Source organism: Dipodomys spectabilis, unplaced genomic scaffold (assembly GCF_019054845.1).
Source record: "Dipodomys spectabilis isolate Male_0828 unplaced genomic scaffold, ASM1905484v1 ptg000329l, whole genome shotgun sequence".
Lineage (NCBI taxonomy): Eukaryota > Metazoa > Chordata > Mammalia > Rodentia > Heteromyidae > Dipodomys > Dipodomys spectabilis.
The window spans coordinates 5607556-5630751 of NW_024871006.1; the positions used below are offsets into that span (position 1 = coordinate 5607556).

Sequence of the window (23196 nt, forward strand, 5' to 3'; positions counted from 1 at the left end):
GCACAGGGCTGGCATGGGGGTACACCAACCTCAGGCCCCAGGGGCCCCATACCCCAGAGTTTCAAATCAGCAAGTTTAAGCGGAGGCCTGGGAATCTGAATGCTAGCAGCCTGGCTGGGAGGTTCGGTTGCAGAGCACAATATTGGACCATTGTTTTAGAAACTGGTCTAAGCCCCTGTGGTGGCTCATTCCTGTAATCCCAGCTCCTTGTGAGGCAAAAATCAGAAGGATTGGGTACATAAATTAGGGAGACCGCAGCTCAACAAACAAGCTAAACATAACAGTGAGGCCTGCCAGCCAGGTAGCTGTGAAGCAGAGGTAGAAGGGTTGCAGTCTTGGGCAAAACAAGTAAGATCCTGCTTAAAAAACAAAACAAAAAAGCAACTAAAGCAGCAGCCACACCTGTGAGCTACTCAGGAGCCTGAGATCTGAGGATCATGGTTCAAAGCCAGCCTGGGCAAGAAAGTACATGAAACTCCAATTAATCACAGAAAAACCCAGAAGTGGAGCTGGGCTCAAGTGGTAGAGCACTCACCTGGAGCAAAGGAGCTCAGGGACAGTGGGCTCAGGCCCAGAGTTCAAGCCCTACCACCAGGAAAAGGGAAAAAAAGGACTAAAGCAAAATGGGGCTGGTAGTATGGTTCAAGTGGTAAAGGCCCTGTCTAGCAAGTGTGTGACTTTGAGCTTAAACTCCAGCACTTGCAAGAAAGGAAAAAGTAGGAAGGAAGGAAGGGAGGGAAAGAGGGAGGGAGTGAGGGAGGGAGAAAGGGAAAAAGAGGAGGGAGGGAAAAAGAAAAGAAAGGAGGAGGGAAAGAGGGAGAGAGAAAGGGAAAGAGGAAGGAGGAGGGAGAGGGAGGAAGGAAGGAAGGAAGGGAGGGAGGGAGAGAGGGAGGAAGGAAAGGGCAGGGGAGGGGAGGGCAGGGCAGGGGAGGGGAGGGCAGGGGAGGGCAGGGCAGGGGAAGGGAGGGCAGGGGAGGGCAGGGCAGGGCAGGGGAGGGGAGGGGAGGGCAGGGGAGGGCAGGGCAGGGGAAGGGAGGGCAGGGGAGGGCAGGGCAGGGGAGGGCAGGGCAGGGCAGGGCAGGGGAAGGGAGGGCAGGGGAGGGCAGGGCAGGGCAGGGGAGGGGAGGGCAGGGGAGGGCAGGGCAGGGCAGGGGAAGGGAGGGCAGGGGAGGGCAGGGCAAGGGAGGGGAGGGCAGGGCAGGGGAGGGCAGGGCAGGGGAGGGGAGGGGAGGGCAGGGGAGGGCAGGGCAGGGGAAGGGAGGGCAGGGGAGGGCAGGGCAGGGGAAGGGAGGGCAGGGGAGGGCAGGGCAGGGCAGGGGAGGGGAGGGGAGGGCAGGGGAGGGCAGGGCAGGGGAAGGGAGGGCAGGGGAGGGCAGGGCAGGGGAGGGGAGGGCAGGGCAGGGCAGGGCAGGGGAAGGGAGGGCAGGGGAGGGCAGGGCAGGGGAGGGCAGGGCAGGGGAGGGGAGGGGAGGGGAGGGCAGGGCAGGGGAAGGGAGGGCAGGGGAGGGCAGGGCAGGGGAAGGGAGGGCAGGGGAGGGGAGGGCAGGGCAGGGCAGGGGAAGGGAGGGCAGGGGAGGGCAGGGCAGGGCAGGGGAGGGGAGGGGAGGGCAGGGGAGGGCAGGGCAGGGGAAGGGAGGGCAGGGGAGGGCAGGGCAGGGGAAGGGAGGGCAGGGGAGGGGAGGGCAGGGCAGGGGAGGGGAGGGGAGGGCAGGGGAGGGCAGGGCAGGGGAGGGGAGGGGAGGGCAGGGGAGGGCAGGGCAGGGGAAGGGAGGGCAGGGGAGGGCAGGGCAGGGGAAGGGAGGGCAGGGGAGGGGAGGGCAGGGGAGGGGAGGGCAGGGCAGGGGAGGGGAGGGGAGGGCAGGGCAGGGGAGGGCAGGGCAGGGGAGGGGAGGGGAGGGCAGGGGAGGGCAGGGCAGGGGAAGGGAGGGCAGGGGAGGGCAGGGCAGGGGAAGGGAGGGCAGGGGAGGGCAGGGCAGGGGAAGGGAGGGCAGGGGAGGGCAGGGCAGGGGAAGGGAGGGCAGGGGAGGGCAGGGCAGGGGAAGGGAGGGCAGGGGAGGGCAGGGCAAGGGAGGGGAGGGCAGGGCGGGGGAGGGGAGGGCAGGGGAGGGCAGGGCGGGGGAGGGGAGGGCAGGGCAGGAGAGGAGAGGAGAGGAAAGGAAAGGAGAGGCTTCCTGGACCCAGGCCCCTGAGCCATTATGCCCACAACTCTGTTTTCAGCACATGAAACCCAGGCCCAGAGAGGTGGCCAGAGTTCCCAGGGCGGCCCAGCGGGCAGGGAGCAGGGCTGGCCTAGAGTCTCCCGCCGCAGAGGGGCTCTGCGCTGGGGGTGTTGGGGGACAGGCCCACTCACCCCATCCCTGGCCGGGAAGGGGCGTTGGGGGGGAGAAGGGGGAAGGGGAAGACCAGAGTGGGGCTGGGGCCACGCTGACCGTGCCACGCTGTGCCCACAGTGCCCGGCGGCCCCGAGTCCCGCGGCGTCCTCCGCAAGATGAGCGAGCTGCTGGAGCTGATGGCCAGGCGCGTGGACGCGCTGGCCCGGCTGGGGAACGGCAGCGAGCCGCAGCGAGCCGGCGAGGCGTGCGCGGCCGCGGACAGGTGAGGGCGTGAGCGCGCGCGCAGGCACACGCACGCACGCACACGCAGGCACGCACGCACGCGTGGACGCGCTGGCCCGGCTGGGGAACGGCAGCGAGCCGGCGCCGCAGCGAGCCGGCGAGGCGTGCGCGGCCGCGGACAGGTGAGGGCGTGAGCGCGCGCGCACGCGCACGCACGCACGCACACGCAGGCACGCACGCACGCGTGGACGCGCTGGCCCGGCTGGGGAACGGCAGCGAGCCGGCGCCGCAGCGAGCCGGCGAGGCGTGCGCGGCCGCGGACAGGTGAGGGCGTGAGCGCGCGCGCACGCGCACGCACGCACGCACACGCACGCACGCGTGGACGCGCTGGCCCGGCTGGGGAACGGCAGCGAGCCGCAGCGAGCCGGCGAGGCGTGCGCGGCCGCGGACAGGTGAGGGCGTGAGCGCGCGCGCAGGCACACGCACGCACGCACGCACGCGTGGATGCGCTGGCCCGGCTGGGGAACGGCAGCGAGCCGGCGCCGCAGCGAGCCGGCGAGGCGTGCGCGGCCGCGGACAGGTGAGGGCGTGAGCGCACGCGCGCGCACGCGCGCACGCATGCACACACGCGTGGACGCGCTGGCCGGGCCTGAATCCCAGGGACGCTGCCCTGGGGGTGGGTGGGCTGGCACCCAGAGGGCTAGCCTGGAGCCAGCGCCCTGCGCCGTGCTAGCCCACTCTGTTTGCCAGCCTTGGGCTCCCGTCTGTGGCTGAGGAGGAAGAACCTCCATCTTCCTCCTCTGCCCTTCTGGAAGCTTCCACGGGGGTGTGGGGGGGTGCTGATGGGTCCTCGGGGGAGAGCATCTTTTGCTGTTTTAGCCTAGGCAGAGCTGATGCGGGAGGCGGGTTGGTGGTGGCCAGCCTCGGGCTGTGCATTCTCAAGCCCCGTGGAAACCGTCTCTGAGTCTTCCAGCGGAGGCCGCCTGTGCTCACGTTCTGGGTCTGCCCAGCCGGGGCTGAGCCTCGGGGGCCCGTGGGGAGGGGGACACGGGACACGGAACGGGGGCTCGGTCTGGGAGGACACAGAGAAGGACCACGCTGAGGGAGGGGGAGTGTGGGCTGGGCCTGAAGGAGGCTGGGGGTGGAGGTTGCGAGCAGTCTCCCAGCCCGGCTGGCTTGGCTGGGATTAAAGACGGGGCCTTCAGAGCTTGGTGATTTGAAGACTTGGCTGGGGAACTCTGACAGCTCCAACTCCCTCCCCGCAGGCCCTGGGCTCCCCAGTTCCCAGCTCAAGCCGGGCCAGGGCCTTGGGCTCCTAGCCTAAATTAAGGCCCCGACCACCATAGACAGCCATTGTGCCAGGCCGGGATTCCCAGCCCTGCTCACACCCTGCTCTCTCACCACCTAGGCCCCTCCAGCACATTCTCCCGGGTGAGAGTCCCACCTCTCCTCACTTCCGCAGCTCGCAGCATCTTGTTGAAACAATAATTAGGTCAAATTCCTCCTCACTGCCCCCCCCCCCCCAGCTCCTCTTTCATTCAGGTAAGAGCTCGAGGCCTAGTGGGCCCCACATGATTGGTCCCAGGTCTCTGGCTTTTCCTGTATGTTCCCAGCTTCCCTGATGTATCTGGAGCCATAGAGTTTCCTGCTAGCCACAGGGCCTTTGCACTGGCTTTCTTTCAGCTGCTTAGAACGATCTTTTCCTGGATCTGGCTAGATGGAAGAGCCAGCTTTCTCCCTTCTCCTAAGCTCAGGTGGCATCCTAGGAGGCCTTTCCTGACCAGACCCCACTCCCACAGATGTCCCTGTAGACCTCTCCTTAGCACCATCCTACATGCCGTGGTTTGATTCCCTGCACCCTTGCTGCCTGGCTCTGACGTTGGAGCACAGGTGCAGGGGACGCGGCCTTTGCTCCTGCTGCATTCCAGGCTGCAAGGACACCAGCCGCATGGGACTGCTCAGTAAGTACTTGCAGAAGAAAGAAAGGGAAGGAGGAGGAAGGAAGGAAAGGAGGGAACGAGGGAGTGGGGGCAGGCCCTTTGCAGCATTCAGTGAGGCGCAGGGCTGAGCGTCTGTCTGCACATGAAGAAGTTAGACTCCACTTGTTTCTAGCCAACCCTGTCCCCTATGAGCTAGGCCTCCGTTTCCCACTCTGTGTCCTGGGAAGACACAATGGCAGACATGTCAGGAACCCATCCTAGGAAGAGTCTGACTTCGGGGATGGTTTGGGGGCCTGTGGGTCACAGCGTCTCAGAGCTCAGGCAGGTGGATGGCGGCTGGAGTCGGGGGCAGGTCACAGCCACTGTGGGTGCAGCCCGGGAGAAGACAAGCTGTTTTGGGGTTTTGTGGGGTTTTTCTTTTTGACACTGAACATGTGCAGACTTCATTTTTTTTCACTTTTATTAGCATTAATTGGCATTTCAATTTTCATTATCTTCAGATACTTGTTCAAAGGGGTTTCACTCGAAAATAGCAGCTTTGTGTACCATGCATTTGATTAGGTTTCGTTTTGACACGTCCAGATGCGGCCGTGGTGCGCTTTGATCACTCGGCCTGCCCACTTCCCCTTGTCTCCCCCCCCCCCTTCCCAAACCTTCATTCTTTTTCCAGCTTTTTTGTTCCCCCAGCCCTAGGGCTTGAACTCAGGGCCTGGGTGCTGTTCCTGAGCTTCTTTGCTCTACCACTTGAGCCACAGCGCCAGTTCTGGCTTTTTCTGTTTATGTGGTGCTGAGGAATCAAACCCAGGGCTTCATGCATGCCAGGCAAGCACTCTGTCACTGAGCCACCTTCCCAGTCCCTACTTCCAGCTTTTGGTGGCAAATTGCAGATTAGAGTCTCCCAGAGTTTCTTGCCCAGGCTGGCTTTGAACCTGGATCCTTAGATCTCAGCCTCCTGAGGAGCTGGGGTTACAGGGGTGAGCTACAAGCACCCGGCTCATCAGCAAGTTTTTGTCCTCTGATTTTAAAAGGAAGTCAGACATCTCCACGGGCCTCTAAAAGAGTCGTGAGTGCCGCAGACCTCCTGGAGAAGCCGTGCTGGGATCATAACCTCTTGGTGACTCCGTGGCTCTGGCTCTCCCTGCCCCCATCCTCTCTGGACAGCTGCGCCCTGTCACTCCTCGGCCAGCTCTCTTCCCTTGTCCATCTGGGCTCTCCCACTCAAATCACATCGCAATCATTTGCTTTTAGTTTATGTTTGAAATAGCATCTTAGACCAGCCTTGTCCAGGCGAGCGGTTGGCTTTTATTACCTCCTGTCTCTGCCTCCTAAGTGACTGGGATTACAGGTGTGCATGCTCATACCAGCCCCAACACATCCACTTCTGTAGTCATTTATAGAAAGACTTCTAAGGACAAGAAGCCTAATTGTATACTATTTGAGAATAGAAAGTGCCACACACATGCGAAGTCCAGTATAATAACAATAATTCTGTTTCAAACTAGTTGAACTTGTTAAATCCCACAGATGCAGTCTGCACTATTTAAAGCCTGTGCTAGCGAATGTTTTATGGGGGAAAAAAAGTGCCTATTGTAGGAAAAATGGCTGATCCTCTCCCCAAACTTGAGATGATTGTTGTAAGTAGGGAGCCAGAAAAAGAAAAACAAAAACAAATGCTTAATGGGTTAAGCATTTATTGAGCACTTGCTGTATGCTGACATCTGGACGTTTAATCTCATATTGAATCCTTACAGCAACTCTGATTCTTTTTTTTTTGTCGGTCGTGGGGCTTGAACTCTGGGCCTGGGCGCTGTCCCTCAGCTCTTCAGCTCAAGGCAAGCGCTCTACCACTTGAGCTACAGCGCCACTTCCGGTTTTCTGGTGGTTTATTGGAGATAGGAGTCTCACGGTCTCTCCTGCCCGGGCTGGCTTTGAACCGCGATCCTCAGATCTCAGCCTCCTGAGTAGCTAGGATTACAGGCGTGAGCCACCAGCGCCCAGCACTCTGATTCTTTTTGTTGGTGATAATCATGGAGCTTGAATTCTGGGCCTGGGCGATGTCCCTGAGTTCTTTTTCTCAAGGCTAGCACTCTACCACTGGATTGACAGCTCCACTTCCAGTTTTCTAGTGGGTAATTGAATATTAGAGTCTTAGAGACTTTCCTGCCCAGGCTGGCTTTGAACCATGTTCCTCAGATCTCAGCCTTCTGAGTAGCTAGGACTACAGGTGTGAGTCACCAGTGCTAAGCTGATTTCTGACTCTTTAGGCATAGACACCTGAGCTGAGAGAAGCTAGGTAATTGGCCCCAATTCCCACAAGTGTGCCTTGGAGACTGGCCCTCAGCCTGTCCGCTAAATCTCTGAGTAACTCGGACAGCCAAGGGCAGCCCTGAATTTTTTGGCCATGAGCACAGCTATGGAATGAAACCAGGGCCTCAGCAAGATGATCATGGAGGCCTCAGGTGCTGGAGGCTCACGTCTGCAACCCTAGCTGCTCAGGAGCCTGAGATCTGAGGATCTCAATTCAGAAATGTCTGTGACACTCTTATCCCCAATTAACCAGCAAAAAACAAAACAAAGCCGGGCGCCGGTGGCTCACGCCTGTAATCCTAGCTACTCAGGAGGCTGAGATCTGAGGATCGCGGTTCAAAGCCAGCCCAGGCAGGAGAGACTGTGAGACTCCTATCTCCAATAAACCACCAGAAAACCGGAAGTGGCGCTGTAGCTCAAGTGGTAGAGCGCTCGCCTTGAGCTGAAGAGCTGAGGGACAGTGCCCAGGCCCAGAGTTCAAGCCCCACGACCGACAAAAAAAAAAAAAAAAAAAAAAACTGGAGGTGGAGCTGGGGCTTAAGTGGTAGAACACCAGCCTGGTATAGTAGCCAGACTCTGTGCTCCAGCCCTGTTAAACACACACACACACAATCCAACATGAGTTTACTGGTGTTTTAGTAGTTTGCAAGGCCGCAGGCTGCTGCAGTAGAATTCATTCTGCTATAGTGTAGGAGAGAAAAACAGACTCAGCAGCTGGCTGTGCCTGGGAGATGCTGGACATCCGGGGTTCTCAGAGGGTCCTGTGTGGGCTGCAGTGGGCATTCCTCCACCTGCTGCAGCTCCGGCCCAGCCCTTGGCACAGACCCGCCCCATGCTGGTGCTCAGTGCCGATGGTCATCCGAGGATGGGGGCGTGGCTGTCTCCTGCATGCACTGGGTGCAGGCCCCTCCCCTGCGGTCCTGCCACCCTCCAATCCCATGGCTTTTGCTGAATAGCCACGCCCTCCCTAGGTCACCCAGTTGGGCGCCCAGCTCACCCCTGGCTTCTCCCCGCAGGCTGCCTGCTGGGGCGGGCCTCATGGAACGGATCCAGGCCATCGCCCAGAATGTGTCTGACATTGCCGTGAAGGTGGACCAGATTCTGCGCCACAGCCTGCTCCTGCACACCAAGGGTGCGTGTGGCCCCCGAGGCCCGTGTGCTGGGTCCAGTGGAGGCTGCCACCCCACCAGGCCCGTGCGCTGGGCCCGGTGGAGGTTGGGCGGCGTATGGCTCCACAGCAGCTCACTCGGTCCTCTCTACTCTGGCCTGCCTGAGGGACGGAGGCTTGAGGACCATCATGAGTCTCTGGTCCTGGAACCTGGAGGAGGCTGGGAGGGATAAAAGAGAGCAGCTCCAACCTAGGGACACCTCCCCGCCCCCATTCCTGTATGGGCTTAGAAAAGAAGTGTGGAGGGAGCCGGGCGCTGGTGGCTCATGCCTGTCATCCTAACTACTTAAAAGGCTGAGATCTGAGGATTGTGGTTCAAAGCCAGCCCGGGCAGGAAAGTCCATGAGACTTTTATATCCAGTGAATCACCAGAAAACCAGAAGTGGTGCTGTGGCTCAAGTGGTAGAGCGCCAGCCTTGTGCTGAAGAGCTGAGGGACAGCGCCCAGGTCCTGAGTTCAAGCCCCATTACAGCAACCCTCCAAAACCCTCCTCGGTCCTCCCCGGCCCTCCCTGGCCCCGGGTCTGACCCAGCTGACCTCTCCCTGCAGTGTCGGAAGGCCGGCGGGACCAGTGCGAGGCACCCAGCGACCCCAAGTTCCCTGACTGCTCCGGGAAGGTGGAGGTGAGGCCTAGGCTGGGGCTCGGGGTGGGGTGCGCCACTCCTCGGGGGCTGTGCCTAGGCAGTTTCTGGACCAAGCCCTGGCTGGGCTGTCCTCGGCCAGGGTCTCAGTGCCAGCCTGGACAGCCCCAGCGTAGGCACTGGCTGGTGGAGGCCGACCTCAGAGAGATGGAGCCTCTTTAGGGGTGGGGGTGTCTCCCCAGCCATCGCCTCCCATTCCCCTGGGGTGAGTTGCCTTCAGAGGATCCTGAACTTTCCCCCAACCAATGAGCCACCTTGCCCCCACGTCCAGGGCTTGAGCTCAGAGTCTGGGTGCTGTCCCTTAGCTTGTTCACTCAAGGCTAACACTACCATGTGAGCCGCGGCTCCGCTTCGGGCTTTTTTGCTGGTTAATTGGAGATCAGAGTCTCTCCGGTTTGTCAGCCCTGGCGGGTTTGGAGCCAGGCTCCTCAGATCTCAGCCTCCTGTGGAGCTAGGGTTACAGCACCTGGCGAATGAGTTACTCAACAGTCAGCACGCGTGCTGCCCAGCAGCCCATCCCCTTGCCAGGCACCCACAGGCCGCAGCTGGGGCTCAGGCCCCGCCCCCGCCTCTGGGCGCCATTTCCGGTGCATAAGGTCTGTCCTTGCAGCAAACCAGCCCCGCCTGCTCCCCAAGCCTGGAGGGGGTGGGCCGCAGTGCTGACAGCCTCCTGGGGACCCCCTGCATAGGGGCTGGCTTCCTGGGCCCGGCCCCACCTCCTTGGAGACTGCCTTGCCCTTGGCCTCCAAGGATGGGGAATAACAGACCAGGCAGACATGGCACCTGCCGCTCCTCCACACCCTCCCCGTCTCCGGGGTCCTCAGACCTGCTCCCTACCTCAGTTTCCCTGATCTCTTCCTTGCCTCACCTGTGTGTGGCTGGGCAGGCCTGGCGTGGGGGTGTCAGGGTCCCTGGGGGAGAGGTGCTAGCTGCCTGCCCGGACCTGGCCCTGTCTGCAGTGGATGCGGGCCCGCTGGACCTCGGACCCCTGCTACGCCTTCTTCGGGGTGGACGGCACCGAGTGCTCCTTCCTCATCTACCTCAGCGAGGTCGAGTGGTTTTGCCCCCCGCTGCCCTGGAGGAATCAGACGGCTGCCCGCAGGGCCCCCAAGCCCCTCCCCAGAGTCCAGGTAGGCCGTGGAGGCAGGTGTGTGAGGGGCCGAGGTGGGGGCGGGGGGTGGGACCGCCAGCCCGCCTTGATCCCGTTTGATCTGCGGTGGGGTGGGGGTGGCAGGGTCACGATGGACGTGGGTGGGGCCCCGGCTCTTCCCAAGGCTGGGGGAGCAGATGACAGACAGGAGGCGCCAGCCTCACCTTCTGTGGGGCGCTGCACCGGGCGGCCGGGCTCGAGGGCAGGATGAGGTCCCGCAGGTGCCCCCTTCATGGGCTAGAGTAACAGTAACAGCGTCATGAACCGAGGGCTTTGTGTGTGCTAGACCTGTTATTTGTACTTACATCTCCCAGCTGTCTTGATGGGATTGGGTTTAATAGAGGGCACGTAGAGTTCACAGGTCTGAGGTATATGGAAAACATGGCCCCCGTCGGGGGAGCCCCTCTGCAGCCCCGACCACTGCCCCTACTGCCCCTTACCCTGGTTGAGACCCCAGGCACTAAGTCAAAGGCCTCCCTAGAGAGGCTCAGGGGGTAACGGTTACTCAGAGCTGGGCCAGGACACCCCACCTTGGCTGGGGGAAAAGCAGAGCTATGGGCCGGGAAGGTGGCTCAGTGGTAGAGTGCCTTCCTAGCATGCATGAAGCCCTGGGTTCGATTCCTCAGTACCACATACACAGAAAAAGCCAGAAGTGGCGCTGTGACTCATGTGGTAGAGCACTAGCCTTGAGCAAAAGAAGCTCAGGGACAGTGCCTAGTCCTGAGTTCAAGCCCCAGAGCTGTGGCTGTGGATCCTGGGGCCTGCTGGCCACAGGGGAGGGAGGGGTCAGCGGAGCCTGAGAGCTGAGGTCGGGATGCCCCCACCCCAGGCAGTCTTCCGGAGCAACCTGTCCCATCTCTTGGAGCTGATGGGCAGCGGGAAGGAGTCCCTGATCTTCATGAAGAAGCGGACCAGGCGGCTCACCAGCCAGTGGGCCGCAGCTGCTCAGCGCCTCACACGGAAGCTGGCGGGCACCCAGAGGGACCAGAAGCAGGTATGTCATTCCCCTCAGGAAGTCGAGGCTGGGGGACTTCTGAGGGGACACAGGTGGGCCCTCAAACAGGTGGTACTGGATTTCTTTGCTCCTGGCTGGGGAAGGGCAGGCAGGTCAGGATAGATGTTAACGGGGCTTCTGGCCCTTTGAAGGGTGGAGGCAGAGTGACCAGGTCCTGACCATCCTCATTCTCTGCACATCTTGTTCTGGTCAGGCAGAAAATTCATGGCTTGTGTCTGGAAGTGTGGGATAATTTGGCTCACTTGAGAGAGTCCATCCAACTATCCTTCCACCATCCATCTACCCTTGCAGTCATCTGCCTATTTACCCAATCATCTGTCCATCCCTTATCTGTCCATCCATAATCCATCCCTCTTCCACCTCCTATTCGTCTGCCTATTCATCCATCCATCCCTCCATCCATCCATTTATTCATCATCTGTCCATCTATGGTCTGTCCATCCATCCACCCTTCTGTTATCTGCCTGTTTATTCATCCATCCATCATCTGTCCATCCACCATTCATCATCTGTCCACCTATCTGCCCTTCTATCTATCTGCCTATTTATCCATCCATCCATCATGCATCCACCATCCGTTATCCATCTATCCGTCCACATCCATCTACCCACCCATCCATCCTTATTAGTCTTCCACCTCTTCATCTGTGCATCCATCTGTTCATGCATCTACCATCCATCCATTCACCCATCTACCATCCATTGATCTGTCTACCATCCACTTGACCATCCATCCATCATCCACCCAGCAATCAATTTACTATCCCTTTGTCCATCCCATCCATGCAGTGGGGAATTATGTGACGCCCCTCGTCCTGTCTGTTTCTTTCAGAGCTCTTACCATCTCATGAAACTATCTCGTGTCTGTGTTTACCGTTGCCACCTCTCCCTCCTGGAATGTAAGCATGGAGAGCATGTGACTGCCTTAGTCTTGTGTATCCTGGTGCCCCCCATGTGGTCACTCTGGTGGGCACCACAGTGGCACCGCTGCGCAGGCCCGGCTGAGCCTCGTCTGCCATGCGGTCTCCAGACCACTGCTGCCCTGGAGGAGGCAGCAGAGGGGAGGCCGCGAGCTGGTGTTCTTCCCGGCTGAGCCCCCACATCCTGCTTTGCTAGGTCCTGGTCCACATCGGCTTCCTGACGGAGGAGTCGGGGGACGTGTTCAGCCCGCGGGTGCTGAAAGGGGGGCCGCTGGGGGAGATGGTGCAGTGGGCCGACATTCTAGCTGCGCTCTACGTGCTGGGCCACAGCCTGCGGATCACGGTGTCCCTGAAGGAACTGCAGAGGTGAGTCCTGGTGGGCCATGCTGGCGCTGGAGAGGAGGGGAGGGGAGGGGAGGGTGACCATTCGCCCAGGGCCGGGCTGCTCTGCCTGTGGACCTCACGGCTCAGGGACCCTGGGAGCCTCACAGCATTCGATCAGGTCCTGGTTCCCGCCCCACCTGCCCATCTGCCTCCCGTGGGCTCCTGGAGGGCCCTGGGAGCCGTGTGCAGGTGGAGTGTGACCATCGGTCTGAAAGATTGAGCTGCCAGGCGTCGCGGGGGCCCCTCTGCCCCCCATCCCCAGCGGCTGGATTGGGGAGTGGCCGTTCTGCAGCTGTGTTCTTCCTGGGCTTGTTCTCTCTCTGGGCCTGGGAATTGCTGGAGGGTGCCAGGTGTGGTGGAGACAGCGACTCCACAGTGCTAGGAGCCCATGGAGTCCATGCGTGGGGAGACACTGAGGCCAGAAAGCCTCGAGGGGAGGGGTACTGAGGTTCAGTGGCTTCTGTTTGTTTTGGTTTGTTTTGGTTTTTGGTGGTACTAGGGTTTGGGACTTAGGGACGTTGTGTTTGCTCAGTCTACTTGGCTGGCACTCTACCACATGCACCATGCCTCTAGCCCAGATATTGACCACTTATTGTTAAGATGGTGTCACTGACTTCTGTTGAAGCTGGCTGTGAACCATGATTTTCCCAATCAGCCTCCTGAGTAGTTAGGATTACAGGCATGAACCACTGGGGCCTTTTTTACAAGATTTTTTTTTTTTCCCAGTGCCAGGGCTTGAATTCACTACCTCACACTCTGGCTTAGCTTTTCTGTTCAAGGCTGGTGCTCTACCACTTGAGACACACCTCCATTTCCAGCTTTTGGGTACCTAATTGGAGATGAGAGTCCCATGGAGTTTTCTTCTCTGGGCTGGTTCTACGATCCTCAGATCTCAGCCTCCTGCTTACCTAGGATTACAGGTGTGAGCCACCAACTCCTGGCTTGAGAGTGAATTTACCTTTTCATATCTCCAGGATGCGGAACTATTTATTTTTTTGTATTACGTAGGGTCTGATGTGTGAGGAACTACATACGAAACGCGTAGTGATGTCCAGCCATCACCAAGGCCCCGTGTCCACCTAACCGGCCCCTCCCCCAGCCTCCTACTCTCTCGCTCTGAGAAACATCTAACGCAAATTGTGTTTTTTCTTTGTTTCTTAAAAAAAAAATCAGCTTTTCTCATACTTGTTTTTCCAAAGACAATAGGTGGTTTTGTAGTACCTTGTTTTTTTTTATTGTAAAGATACTATACAGAGGGTTACAGTTACATGGGTAAGGTAATGAGTACACTTCCTATTGAGCATTGTTACCCCCTCCATTGTTTTCCCCCTACCATCCCCTCCCTCCCTACCTTCCCCGAGGTTCTTTTTTTTTTTTTTTTTGATTGTGATTAAGTGATTACATAATTTCCTGAATTTCACAGTATTGTAGAATAATGATGCTCATTTAAAGTCACAAGTTCATTCTAACTTTCCTGGAGCAAATTGTCTATCACAGTCTATAACATATAACGATGTATACATGTTATATACCATACATGTGATCAGCAGCATGGGGATATTTAGTAGTGGTTCAACCAGATGAGTGGGAGTTCTTTGTTTCTTAAGTCCTGTTAGTTTTGTCGTATCACCTAACATTTTGGATTTAGCATCCACTTATCAGGGAGACCGTTTGTCTCTTTGCTCTTGGCTTATCTCGCTCAACATGATCTTTCTAGCTCCATCCATTTCCCTGCAAATGCCATTATTTTGTCATTTCTAATGGCTGCATAATATTCCATTGTGTATAGATACCACAATTTTTGGATCCATTCATCTGTGGTGGGGCATCTGGGTTGTTTTCATATCCTAGCTATTGTGAACAGTGTAGCACCTTGTTTTATAGTTTGGTTTGGAACTTGGTAAAAATAGTTCCTGCTGGGGCTGGCGGTGGTGGTGCACTTTTGTCATCCTAGCTACTTGGGAGGCAGAGATAGGAGGATCAGGTTCAAGGCCAGTCTGGGCAAAAGTTAGCAAGATCCTGTCTCAAAACCTGAGCTAGAGCCGGGCACTGGTGGCTCACGCCTGTAATCCTAGCTACTCAGGAGGCTGAGATCTGAGGATCGTGGTTCAAAGCCAGCCCGGGCAGGTGAGACCGTGAGACTCCTATCTCCAATAAACCACCAGAAAACCGGAAGTGGCGCTGTAGCTCAAGTGGTAGAGCGCTCGCCTTGAGCTGAAGAGCTGAAGGACAGCGCCCAGGCCCAGAGTTCAAGCCCCACGACCGACAAAAAAAAAAAAAAAAAAACAAAAAAAACCTGAGCTAGGCATCCTGTCTCAAAACCTGAGCTAGGCATACTGGTATAGGTAAGTGGTTCTAGCAGCTCTGAAAGAGCAGTCGTCTGAGGCTATCCCTGGGAGAGCGTATCAAAAACAAACTAAAGCAAACAATGAGCTGGTTGTGAGGTCCTGAGTTTCAACCCAAGGGGGGGAATGGCATCTATTGTATGTAGTCTCTGATACATGCTTCTTTCACTCGCTTTGTTTCTGAGGCACATCCATGTTATTGTGTGTTATGTTTTTTAATTGTTTCACTACTATATCATATTACATGAATATACATTATCTGTACTGTAACAGAATATACATAATTGTTTGTTAGTGTTTCCCAGCGGTGGGTATTTTCCCTGCTTTATCATTATTATTATTTTAACACTGAGTGCTGCCATGGATATTCATGTACTTGTTTCCTATGCCAGGGTTTCACAGATCAATTGCACGATTTGTCCCCGGGCTGGGAGCTGTCTCTGAATTGTTGGTGCTGAACTCACACCGTGATTTAGTGCAACTGCCCAGGGACAAATCCTTTAAATGAATGCATCTGAGAGACAAATGGCTCCATTGATCTGGTTTCTCTGGGGTATAGAATTATGTGCATACTAGCTGGGGTTTGAACTGTGTGAAAATCCAATGTTACCAGACAATGTCAAACTTGTTTTCCAACATGACTGGGCATTCACGGCCCCGACAGTGTGGCTTCCACTGCGTGCCACATCCCCATCAGAGTTGGGATCGCCACACGTCTGCCAGCCCTAACCTGCCTTTCCTGACACCCGCTGGGGCTGAGCAGGCAGTCAAATGTTATATTCCATTGCTCTATCTACCTGTCTATCCTGGGGCTTGAACTCAGGATCTGGGTGCTGTCCCTGAGATTTTTTGCGCAAGGCTAATACTTTCCTACTTAAGCCATATCTCCATTCTAGCTTTTCTGGTCATTAATTGGAGATAAGAGTCTCCCAGACTTTCGTAAGTGGGCTGGATTCAAATCAGGATCCTCAGATCTCAGCCTCCTGAGTAGCCAGAATTACAAGCATAAAAGCCTGACTCTTACTTATTTTTTTGGCAGTACTAGGATTTGAACTCAGGGCCTTGTGCTTGCAAGGCAGGTACTCTACCACCAGGGCCATGCCTCTGGCCCTTTTTGTTGCGTTGCTTGTTTTCGAGATAAGTGTGCTTCTGAACTGTGATCTTCCTCCTACTTTACACATCCAGTATCTGGGATGTCTGGCGTGCACCACCACACCAGCTTGAGATGGAGTCTCTGGGACTTTTGAGCTCAGGCTGCACAGGAATCATGATCATCCAATCTCAGACTCCTCCTCAGATGAGGATGACAGGTGCCGACCTCTGACCCTGGCTAGTGTCTCTTGTAGAAAGGTCTTTATCCTGTCCCCAGGCTCTGCGCACCCAGGAAGGTGCTGAGGGGGGACATCTGCGATCCCGGGGCACTGGCTCAGGCTTGGGCACCTGCTCAGCTGGTTCAGTTCTTCCTGGGGTCCCCCCCCAGTAACCCAGGCAGAGTGAACAGGGAGAGGAGGAGGCTGGGCCTGGGGTGTATTGTGGAGGGGCCTTTACATGCAGTACAGTCTGAAAGTTTCCACTCCTGAAGTCCACGTGGCTGGAGTGATTCTTGGGGTGGGCTAGTCTGGGGCTGCTTGGAAGGGGAGAAAGTGGGAATGTCTAGTGGGGGGACACAGGGCCACACGGTGCAGGTGGGCACAGGTTACAAGAGGAGATGCCAACTGTGAAGCAGCCCCTCCATCTTTGCTGGCTAATGTCACCTGGGCTGTCAGGGCCCCGATGGGAGCTGTCCGCAATGTGGTGCTGAAACCACAGACCCACTCCCAGGTCTGGGAGAGGCAAAGGGGACATCCGGGCATAGTGGTGTGTGTGTGTGTGTACACTGCCCCTGTGTATGCATGCATGTGCATCCCCATGCACACACACCCCTCCCCACCTGTCACAGGGAACCAGCCATCTTCCCCAAGGCATCCCTTCCTGCAGCAGGGGAGCAGGGGTCGGGGAGGGGCCCCTGGGCTCTGACATGGCAGCTGGATAAGTGGACAGCCCGGGGCTGCGCTCAGATGCCCTGGCCCTTGGTCCCCTGGGTGGTGTATGTGCGAATGAGCCTCGTGCTCAGACAGGGCAGAACGGTGTAAACAGCTCAGCCCCCTCGGGGGACATGCCCAGAAAAGTGCTTTCTAAATCTGTTAGCAGATACAGTGAAAAAAAAACAGCCAAAAGAAGAAAACAACAAAACCACCCCTCCCCAGAGCTCCAAGGTTAAGAGCAGCAGCCATGTGGAAATGTCCAGGGGGGGCAGGACTCCAGCTGGGACAGAGCACGCCCCCCACCCACTTCCTCATGAGCCTTAGACTCCCCCCAGAGCTTGAGCCTGGCTTTGAGCATCTCTGATCTCATTGTTCTGGGGCAAGCCCAAGGATCAACCCTCATACTTGCTTCCTTGTGATTCTGGTATGCACCAAGGGTCAAGAACTGGAAAGCCAGGCCCCGGGGGTTCACACCTTTGATCCTAGCTTCTCAGGAGGCTGAGAGCTGAGGATCGGGGTTTGAAGCCAATCCAAGAGACTCTTATCTCCAATTAACCACCAAAAAGCAAGAAGTGGAAGTGTAGCTCATGTGGTTGAGTGCCAGCCTTGATTGTAGAAGCTAAGGGACAGTGCCAAGGCCCTGAGTTCAAGCCCTAGTAACAAGAAAGAGTGGGGGGGAGAGGGAAGGAAGAAAGGAAGGAAGGAAGGAGATGAAGACTCAGCCTCTGGACCAAGCCCCTCCCTCCCTTGGCTGAGACAGGATGGCATGGGGGGGGGAGGTAAGGGGTGATGGGGGAGGGGTGGCAGGACAAAGACATGGCTTGTTCGTTTGTTGTCCCTACACAGATGTTGCCAGCAGGTATCTTGGCCACCGGCTCACAACAAGGCTGGACGGCTGAGCTGGCTTTTCTCTGTTCCTCGTGTTTTGGTGTTTTAATTAACCGGCTCACTGGAGGGAGGTTTGGAGCAACTGGCAGACCCCACACCTGGCTTTCTCGGGAGGGAGGTGGCGTGTGGGTACTACGCCCCGCGACAAGGCTGCAGTAACCCCATGTCAGACATCCCCTCATGCGCCCGGCCCGGCCCGCGTGGAGGAGATAGCAAGCCCGGGCCCCCGCATCGCCGCCGCATCCCCAGATGTGGCCCTCAATGGCGGCATTCATGGTGGGCGTTTGAACCTTGGAAAGAAAAGCTTCTGCCTTCTCTCTTCAGAGAGTCAGCTGGGCTCGTCAATTTTATTTGCATAATTTCAAGCATCATTAATAGTACATGGCATGAGGAGAAATGACTGAGCTCTCCCTCTATCCATGAGTGAAATTGGGTTTAGTAGAAAATTAGTTGACTTAAGTGCCACATGACGGGAACTTGAGAGAGAAATATTGAAATAAGGGGACCAGGAGGGAAAACTTGTCTGACAAGTGTACCAGGCTAGGATTTGATCTTATCCACTCGATACAGTTTTCTGGGTGCTTGGGATTTCTTATTCTTTTCTTTCTTTTTTCTTTTTGCACTACTAGGGATTGAACTCAGGGCCTCACACTTACTAGCTAGGCACTCTACCACTTTACCATTTGAGCCACACCTCCATCCCCCTTTGAGTTGGTTACTTTATTATTATTATTATTATTATTTGTCAGTCGTGCGTCTTGAACTCTGGGCCTGGGCACTTTCCCTCAGCTCTTCAGCTCAAGGCCAGCGCTCTGCCACTTGAGCCACAGCCCACACTTCCGGTTTTCTGGTGGTTCATGGGAGATAAAAGTCTCAGAGGCTTCCTTGCCCAAAGGCTTTGAACGGTGATCCTCCGATCTCAGCCTCCTGAGTCGCTAGGATGACAGGCGTGAGCCCCCAGCGCCCAGCTCCCTTGGCTTTTGAGACTGACCCAGTGCCCCTTGCCCAGTTCCCCTCAGGGAACTCCAGAGGGATCATCGCTTCAGCCCAGATCTCCCACAAAGCCCTTCCTGTGTTTGTGAAAGTCCTTGCAGGGCAGGTTCCGAAAGAAGGTTGTGGAGCTGGACAGAACAGCCAGAGCTGCTATGCAACATTCCCTGTGAACTGGAAGGAGAAAACCGCCAATGCCAGGCCCAGTAGCCGGGAAGAAGAGCGGGGCCGGCCTGGCCGGTTCTGACAGCCCAGGGGCTGCAGAGCTCCCCTCGGGCCACGGCAGGCGCCGTGTGGGCACGAGAGAAGCCTTGGGGGTGACGGCATCACCAGGCAGGGGTGATAGATACAAAGCCTCTGGTCTGCAAGCAGATGCAGCGTTCCCTTCTTCCAGCAGCCGGGCCCGGCTGGGTCCGAGGCTCTTCTCTGCTCTCCTGGGGGCCCCAGCCCTATTCTTAGCCCCGATCTTGCTTACCAGGAGAGAGAACGCTGGGCAAGAAAGCATCAGCCTTGGATGAGGTCCAGGGTGGAGACACACGGCTCCCTCGATTTCCCTTGCTGATTCCTGTGGTCACTGTGGCTAAGAGGGGTTGGGGGTAGATGTGCTCACAGCTGCCTTGGCACCCCCTCTCCTCTGACCCACTTACTCCTCCTCCTTGGGGGAGCTGATCTCAGCTGGTCCAGGATGCTCTTAGAGGAGAGCAGAGCTGCTTCCTCATCTGCCATCCCTACCCCCAGCTGCCTGCCGGCTCATTCATGCGCAGGTAAATCTCCAGGCCCTTCCTCCCTGCCGTGGAGCTCTGAGGAACCGACAGTGGCCTGCTCTGGCCGTGGGCCGAGGCTGTGTTCATGAAGCTCAGGAGGGGGGCGGGGGATGGGGGCACAGAACCATGAGACTGTCCCAGCTGTGTGTTCCCAGCAGGGAGAAGCAGGTGCAGAGATGCGGGGGGGGGGGGGGGGGGGGGAGAGGGGGGCTGTGCCTTAGCGCTGAGCCACCGATCTTTGAGCACTTTGTAGGAAATCATTTTAATGAGGTCCTTCCTACACAAAGGAGGGAAGAGGGGGGCTGTGTGTGTGTGTGTGTGAGAGAGAGAGAGAGAATAGTTTGTTTCAGGATTTGATCTCTACCTGGGAGATGATTTCTAGCCACAAACCTAAGGCACAGGGAGAAATAAAACCAGGGAATTTTTCACGCAGATGAGAGGGCAGAGCATGGTCTGAGCAAGCTACCCAGACCCCAGGTCCAGCAAGGGCCTAAGGCCACTGAATGGGGAGGTCCTGACCCCCGGGAATTTTACCTTGTGGCAGAATTTAGCATGGCGGATCCTAGCTGAGGACAGATGCATTTTCTTTTTTTCCTTTTCTCTTTATTATTATTTTTTTTTATGCCCAAACTAGGGCTTGCTCTCGCTTAGCTTTTGTGCTGTCATTCAAAGTTGGCGGCTCTACCATTTGAGCCACAGCTCTATGTTCAGCTTTTGGGTGGCTGGCTTCGAACCGGGATCTTCAGTAGATAGGACTACAGGCGGGAGCCACTGGCACCCTGCTAGATCTCGTGGTTTTGCCCTGGCCAGCCTGGGATGATGACCCTCCTGTCTTGAAGCTGGGATTCCAGGCATGTGCCCCCTCACCCAGCCCAGTCTGGAAAGTCTTCCTTGAATCATCTCTCGTCCTTCCGGTGGGCCAGGGTCTCCTCACCAGTTCTTGGGGGGGCTCCGTGGTCCTCCCTGTGACCCTGCCCCGGTGAAGGGTCCACAGGGGCCGTGCCCTGGTCCAAGGAGCTTGCAGTCTCTGGAGGGAGCCCCGGGTGGGATGTGCGGGGCCTCCCCAGCCCGCTTTGGCTGGAGCTTGTTGGGATGTGTTTTCTTCGGTTCTCACCCGTCACTTAGTGTAAGATTGCCCGTGAGAGCAAAGCTGAATTACAGGTGATAAACGGCCGGGGCCGCGGCGCGTGCAGCCGGCTCTCTGGTACCGTGAGCAGGGAGACCCTGCGGCCTCACGCAGAGAAGTCACCTGCAACTGGAACTCCTGGCCCCTCCAGGGCGGGGGACCCCCTGGGAGGGAGACACAGGGGTACCTCCTCCCTGCTGCGTGTCACTCACCGCACAGCGCGCAGAGCGGCTGGCCCGTTCATTATGGAGTTCCCTGGAGTTGGCCCTGCGCTGTGAAGCCCGTCCCGAGCACTGCAGAGACGGTTGCGATCACCTTCTGCTCTCAGCCCTGAAACCTCCAATGGGACCCGGCCCTGCTCTCAAGGAGCCTGTAATTGAGAGGTGGTGATTGAAGACAGGGTCCGGGCGTGTCCAAGAAGGAGATGGAGCAAAGGGGAGCGGGGGGGGGGGGGGGGGGGGGGGGACACTGAGGAGGGAGGCATCCAGGGAAGGCTTCCCGGAAGAGGAGGCTATGTGTGAGAATCTAGACGTGAGAAGACCTTCCAGGCCATGGCACAGCATGTGGAGGAGGGATTTGAGAGGAACTTTCCTGAACTTTGGCCGGACGTGCTCTCTGGGAGGCAGAGCGGGAGGTGTCTGTCCGGTTCGCCTCAGCTGGATGGCAGCTGGCCTGGCTCACGCTCTTCTCCCCAAGCTGAAGCATTCTGGTTTTGTCAAGATGTTGACTGCTTTCCGAGCAGGTGCAGCCATGGCCACTCCCAGATGCAGGTGCCAGGCGCCCTGTTGAGATGGGGCCTCCCTCCCTGCCCGAGGGCCTGGCACAAAACCTCATCTTAGTGATGCATGCGTGTCCCTCCTCCAGCCCCGCCTTGCCCACCCCTGCTCATTCCCGGCCCACCCATACAGGGTCCTGGGCCTCCCAGAGCGGTCACGTGTGGGTTCGGGAGGCCATGGGGAACCTGGGAGAGGCTCTGCACCCCAGGGAGACACTCGCAGGGTCGCCGTGTCGAAAGGCCTGCGTGATCGGATCGGATCGGGGTGTCTGGAGGACCAAAGAGCAGGTTGTGTGCAGATCCGGGGCCTGTCAGCCAGGGGCAGGGTTAGCCACGGGTCTGTGGATTCAGGGATTCCCACATGGAACAGCGGAACAGCGCGTGGCGCCTGGCTTCCGGGACCCTGTGTCAGAGGCGTTTTACTTGCCATAAGCACCAGAGATGAGGGTGTAGACGTTGGGGACCTGCCCGGGTTGGCTGCAGTGTGTGTCCTGGGACCCCACTGCCTGGGCTCCACCCCCAGGCCCGCTCCTTCCCTGCTGCTGTGTGAGCCCCGGTGAATGACTGGCCCCTCTGCTTCCTGTCAAGGGGAGGAAGATGGGGAGGGCCGGATCCACAGGGGGGCTGCTAAGATGGCATGAGTTGAACTCTGTGGGATGCACACAGCATGGCGTGTGGGTTCAACACAGAGCGGTGGGGCCTATGGAGGCCACGGAAAACAAGAGGTCTCCCAAGAGAGCATGCCCTGCGGCCACCCGCCTGTCCTCCAGGGCCCAGGACCGGGCCGGGGTCAGGGGCGTGGTGGGAGAGGGGGATCAACCAAGGAAGATGGACCCACGCTGCCCAGAAAATATGGGGAGAGCAGATGTGGGGAGCTCTTCCAGATGCACCGGCAACCCCCCCTAATCCGGGAGCATGCGCACACCGGGCCCACAGCGCAGCTCCCCCCCAACCCCCAGTACTTTTCCACCTGGCCTGAGTTATTTCCGGGACACAACCATGGGATCTCGTCCACTGCGGCTCCTGGACACCAGTGGATCCAAGTCCTCGTCAGAGCCGCCTCTGCCTTGAGCTGCGATCCGCACTGCCGGACCCTGGAGGAGGGGGAAGCATTCAGCCCCCCCCCGGGGGGGGGTGCTTCTTCCCTCTCCTCTTCCCCCCTCCCCTCCCACCCTCCATGCCACCTCCCCTCACCCCAGCTCCCGTAGCTCCCTCCCCTCCTTTGGAGGCCCTCCCTCCTCCAGCAGGAATCTTCTGCCGCCCCCCCCCCCCCCCCCGCCTACGTGTGCTCTCTCCCGTGGCTCTCATGGGGTTCAGGCCTGGTACCCAACACGTGTGTAGGAGGGTGTGCTGAACGCAGTGAGCCAGGCCACGGGCAAGGAGGGCTGGGAAGCCACCGGCCTTGGGGCAGACTTCACAGCTGTGTGCCCAGGGCCCACGCGCTGCTCTCTGGCCCACCCTGCCCTGCAGATGGAGCTGGGGTTGTGGTGGTGGAAGGCTTCTCTCCCCCTGTGGGGTTTGGGAGGCTAGACAGGAGGGGCCCAGGGCTCCCTCCGCCCTGCAGGAGCCGCCCTGAGCTCCCCTCCCTCCACACACCAGGGGAGGGCTGGCTGATGGGGCATTGCGCTTCTGGGGCTCAGACTCTGATGGACTCTTCTCTCAGTAACTTAGGGGTACCGCCAGGCCGGGGGAGCTGCCCGCTCACCATGCCACTGCCCTTCGACCTCATCTACACCGATTACCACGGCCTGCAGCAGATGAAGCAGCACATGGGGCTCTCCTTCAAGAAGTACCGGTGAGGCCTGGGAAAGGGGCTGGGGAGGTGGCTCAGTGGTCGAGCGCTTGCCTCGCATGCCTGAGGCCTTGGGTTTGATTCCTCAGCACCACATAAGCAAAAAGAAAAAAGCCGGAAGTGGCGCTGTGGCTCAAGTGGTAGAGTGCTAGCCTTGAGCTGAAGAGCTGAGGGACAGTGCCCAGACCCCACAACCGGCAAAAAACAAAGTACCAGTGGGGGAGGGGGAGGACGGGGCAGGGTGGGGCCCCTCCCCCCCTCTGCAGCAGAGCACCGCCCTCGTCCCCATCCGCCCTCGTCCGTCCAGTCCGCCCTGCTCTGTCCTCCGCTCAGCCCACGTTTCCTCTCATCCAGCCCTACCTTGGGGTAACTTAGAAGACCGCCAGCCCAGAGCGGGGCGGGGGGGCAGCAC

The 23196-nt window shown here is 58.1% G+C and overlaps 1 protein-coding gene across 1 annotated transcript in view; it reads left to right on the top strand.

The window, feature by feature from the left end:
- Mgat5b (alpha-1,6-mannosylglycoprotein 6-beta-N-acetylglucosaminyltransferase B) overlaps nt 1–23196 on the top strand; it is a 47408-nt gene that overhangs the window by 8375 nt on the left and 15837 nt on the right. The window contains exons 3-9 of the mRNA XM_042665449.1: nt 2451–2595; nt 7819–7934; nt 8520–8593; nt 9571–9741; nt 10591–10755; nt 11893–12062; nt 22656–22787. Coding sequence (XP_042521383.1) covers nt 2451–2595; nt 7819–7934; nt 8520–8593; nt 9571–9741; nt 10591–10755; nt 11893–12062; nt 22656–22787 — 973 coding nt within the window. The remainder of the gene's footprint in view (nt 1–2450; nt 2596–7818; nt 7935–8519; nt 8594–9570; nt 9742–10590; nt 10756–11892; nt 12063–22655; nt 22788–23196) is intronic.